Source organism: Rutidosis leptorrhynchoides, chromosome 2 (assembly GCF_046630445.1).
Source record: "Rutidosis leptorrhynchoides isolate AG116_Rl617_1_P2 chromosome 2, CSIRO_AGI_Rlap_v1, whole genome shotgun sequence".
Taxonomy (NCBI): domain Eukaryota; kingdom Viridiplantae; phylum Streptophyta; class Magnoliopsida; order Asterales; family Asteraceae; genus Rutidosis; species Rutidosis leptorrhynchoides.
This window is the reverse complement of record NC_092334.1, coordinates 583847218-583851928: the sequence shown is the minus strand read 5'-3', so window position 1 is coordinate 583851928 and position 4711 is coordinate 583847218. Positions and strand designations below refer to the sequence as shown.

Here is a 4711-nt window from a genome sequence, read left to right as displayed (position 1 = left end):
GTCTTGTACATTGTGCATGAAGGATTAGACAGATTTTTCATAATGAAAAGTAAAGAAGCAAAATCCTCATGAATTTGAGCAGCAGGCTTGAGAACACATGCAGGCTTTCATGATGGTTTCAATGGTCAATTTTACATGTCAATGGGACCATTCTCCATAGTTCATAATCACTCATTTTGGTCCACCTTCAGTTCCATCATTTTAAGTATATCCGGTTTACAATCTAATCTAATACTAGTATAACTAATTGTCAATTCATTTAGACTACTACTAGCAACGGTGCGCCGTTGGAGCTTCTTCACCCAAGCCGTTGCAAAGCACTTCCTTCCCCAAGCCGTTGCCAAGCATTTCCTACCACTCAGCCTTTGTTTATTTTGTTTGTACATGCTGCATTATGAGTGGTACATTGTATTAACTAATTAATTTAGGTGAGTCCAATGTGATTTTGAGAGGTATGTTATGGATGTTAGTGTAGTGTGATGGATAAGTGATAGGAAGGAGTGTTGAGGTGGCACTGATGTGGTTGTGAAGACGTCTGTTATGGATAAGAGTAGTCTTAGCCAGTGTTGTAAGAAACGGTCGAAACGGGCGTCGCAACGGTTTTACCATGCTACCGTTGCAACAGATCTAGAAACGGTTAAAAAACGGTCAATGCTTACAAAACGGTCAACAACGCCAAAAGACGATCAATGACGACCGAGACGGTAAAAAAACGGCCGAGACGGCCGAAACGGGTGTCGCAACGTTGACTTTTTAAATAAATTTCAAAAATTTAAACATAAATATTTCAAATTAAAGGCAAAATCTATGTTCATTTTGAAATATTTATGTTTGAAATGTTTATGTTTGAAATATATATAAAAAGTCAATGTTGGTCAACATCCGTCTCGACTCCGTCTCAACCAAATTTTTTCCGTTGTGACGTTTTAAGATCCCTACTGTCTCAAGGGACATCTTTTTCAACCTTGGTCTTAGTGATGTATAGATGGGACCCCCTCTAAAGGGTTAGATGAGAGAATGGATCTTCATATATGATCTCAAATTCTCAAAAAGGTTTTAAAGGTGTTTGCTTGCTTCAGCTACTTTTTTAACCTTTTTCTTTTCAACTAAACCACTACCACAAGATTACCAGCAGCTAAAAGTTATTTCGCAGTGGACCCCACAAATCAGCCACCCGCCCCACCATTCCTAGTTGTTTTTCCTATCAATCAACAATAAAAGAAAACACTCTTTGAATGCGTACAGTATGTTCAATTGTTCTGGTACTAATTAAAACAAGTTAATAAAACTAGGAATTAAAAAGATATGGTCCAGTGAACAAATCAATGATGCTGGCATAGCATGTTAGGGACTTCAATTATCATGATCATATAGTGCACACTTTTAATTCTTAGCTACTAATGTAACAAAATAAGCAGATACATCAACAAAGTGTAGCACAAACAAAAACCATCAAAACCTGCTTATCAAGTTAAATTGGAATAAACACAAATGACGGCATAAACCGGGAAACAGTGAAATACATTATCGATTTAGAGAAAGCAAACTGTTTATCAAGTTAAATTATGTACTTCAAAGGCGGAAACATTAACCTTGCAACAAAGTACATAAAACAACTCATCCATACAATAAATTACCAATCTCTAAAAGATCAAAAAACTCGGGTATTCACATCGTGTTGAACTACTTCTATCAAACAATGCAGAGAAATAATAAAAAAAACTCACCATCACACTCGTAACCACCGAACGTAATCCATGAAACTCAGTATTGAGTTTGCCACTCCATACAGTCGTCAAAGTCGAAACTGCTCGCACAATCCAATAATGCATTTTGTTGATGCTCATATCGACATATATAATTCAAACCCACAAGAAGCTCACATATGGCTGTTTCTGTCTTTTTTCTATCAGCAAAATACAATGTTTGCAAAAGAAGCACATTGGTTCTAGATACGATTTGTTGTTGCTCAAAATTCCTCTCGTTTTGCCATCGAATCATGTTGTGTGCCAACGGTGCAAGCCAACCGAGTATCTCATCAAGCCTATCTTTCCAATCATGCGCAAGAGGCGCATCGTATATTGCTAAATCTTTCACATAAGACTTTAAACTTAATTTTAAAGCTAATCGTAAACTTGTCGGTAACATCTGATACAAATCATCTCTAGCTTCTTCACCAACTAAATGCGGGTACTGAAGCAATTTCTCAATCACAATTATAACATTCGCATAATGCAACGCTAAAGCAGACCCTCCTATAGTATTTGGTGGAGCTTGTACTGTTAATCTGTTTTTTGGAGAGCTTTTAAAACCGCTCATCACATTGTTTTTCACCCGTCTTTGTTCACTAATCATAGGTATACGACTTTGAAAACCCGAGTAATTTGTACCATCTTTTCTTACACTACTTGAAACACTACAAGAACCCGATATCTGACTGCTTCGATCATCACCTTTTCTTACAGAACCATCATCAAAATCATCAAACTTTGAAACCGGACTACGTATATTCAAACATTCCGCAAACAATCTCCCACAAGCAAAATTAAAATCATCACCTTTAAACAAAGAAAATTCCCCTTTTTTTGGTTCAGCCCGAGGCTTAACCCCAACCGCCTTCTTCTCAAAACCCGAATTACTAAATCCAGATTTCACACTGCAAACATCAATCTGACCTGAAACCTGACTTAAACTTCTACACGAATGGAAATTCTCATTCGCAGTAGCAACTGACACAGTACTATTGCTAAACATATCTCGTCTACTAATAGTATCTACGAAAACTAAACAAATACGAGCGTAAAGAGTACATACAGTTCGTGCAAGCATCTCGACAATTTTATCATAAGTCTGATTCCATAATGAAACATCTTTCAAATGGCTAACATCTTGCTGCTGCCAGATCACCTTCTGCTCGAAAACTTTCCTGCTTTCTTCGTGTTGATTTTGCTGAAACTTCTTCGCAGCAGCTTCTAATTCATTCAAAACCTCCATTTCGCTATACAATCGCGCAGTCGAATTAACGTACCGTTCCATTTTACGCACCATTGCGTCCATATCCTTAACTAAAAACCCTAATTCACTAACATTAATAGCTCCAGTAATTATATCATTAAAAACATGTTGAAACCCTTGCAATTGTGGGACCGTACACTTGTTTCCTAACCTAGAAACAACACCTGCGATGAAACTCAAGTCATCTAATTTCTCCGATAACGCTAATTGTAAAAGATACGTTTCATCTGAAGAAATTAGGGTTTTTACGCCGTCGGATTTTAAAATTTCCGATTTTAAGTTTAAGATCTCGGAATTGGTGAGGGATTTGTGTAGATGAACGGTTTTTGACATCACATTTGCGATTTCAAACGATAAGATTCCGATTGTGGACGGAATTTTGTGTAAATTGTTGATTTTGGTGCTTTTTAGGGGTTTTGATGAATCTAATTGAAGAGCATGTTTGAAATTTGAGCTCATTTGATTACTAAGTTTCAGTAACCAAGGTTCAGCTACCATTATGAGATCTGTTAAAGATGAATTATTGAGTTTTGTGTTGCAGATCTATTTAGTTGGGAGTGGTTTTGGTAATTGCATTTGGCATTAATTGTGAATTTGAGTAATTTAGGGTTTAGAAAGGGGGAAAATGATTAAATTGAAGAGTGATTAATTGTTAAAAATGAAAGATTGGAGGGAAATAAAAGAACAAGGTATGGGAGGTTTGGGGGTATATTTGAAGAGGGGAAAATGGTAGTTTGAATGAAGCCAATCTTAGATCAACTGCACCACTAAGTGTATTTTTTTGTACCAATTTTTATGTTTGACTTCATATATATCAGTATATGATATGATATGACTAAAAAACAAATTTTAAAACGGTAAAAAGTGAACAAACATTTAGTAAAAAATTTCAGAAAATAAAATACTACGTGATTAATTATTTGTAGTAAAAAATTCATTCATCGTGAATACAAAAATAAAAGTTATTTCTAGTTTTCAATATAGGTTGATTACAGTACAGAATATTTGTTTCGATGGAGATTCGATTTAAGTCTTCACTGAAAAGAACTTCATCATATATTTTTTTATTTTATTTTTGGATAGTTAATTTATGAGATCTTTAAAAGAAAACGTGAACTATTAAATTGAAACGGAAAAAAAATATATTTTCAAGAAATCACCGATCAAACTCTAAATAGATTTTTTCATTTGTCATTAATATTAGCAAACTTGGGTAATATGTACATTAAGAACTTTCCCCTTTGAAAATATTTATAGAGATGCATGCTTAGTTTTTTTCCGGTTAGGCTTTGTCGTGAATTTTTTGTAAGTGAGGCTCGATTTTAGATTGTTAGTTTTGTATTATCACATTCTAGGTTCGAGCTTCACCGGTCTCATTCTTGTTCCCTCATTTGAAGGGGTTTTCTTTTTTAAAACGTTTTCTTTTCTTTATATAAGTTTTCGTTATTTTTGTCAAAAAAAAAACATGTAGAGATGCTTTAATTTTCTTTTAATTTTTTACACGTCATGTCTTCTAATAAATTCAACATTTAGTTATTATAATAATAATAATATATAAAATATACTCCGTAATAAATAAAGATAAATTTATACAAAAGTGTTAAAATGAAATACAGTAATGTAAAGTAGAGGTAATGGGATGGAGCAATTGAGTATAAGGAATTTGTTTAAGTATAAATTCTTAAACAATTAAATC

The 4711-nt window shown here is 34.3% G+C and overlaps 1 protein-coding gene across 1 annotated transcript; it reads right to left on the bottom strand.

Annotated features, from left to right (window-relative positions):
- Positions 1 to 284: 284 nt before the first annotated feature.
- Positions 285 to 3689, bottom strand: LOC139893266 (protein PSK SIMULATOR 3-like). Its single transcript, XM_071876418.1, has 2 exons — positions 1728 to 3689; positions 285 to 387 (listed from the first exon to the last, which is right to left on the bottom strand). Exon 1 carries the CDS (start codon positions 3511 to 3513, stop codon positions 1765 to 1767), a length of 1749 nt encoding a protein of 582 aa, XP_071732519.1. The 5' UTR covers positions 3514 to 3689; the 3' UTR covers positions 285 to 387; positions 1728 to 1764.
- Positions 3690 to 4711: the final 1022 nt, after the last annotated feature.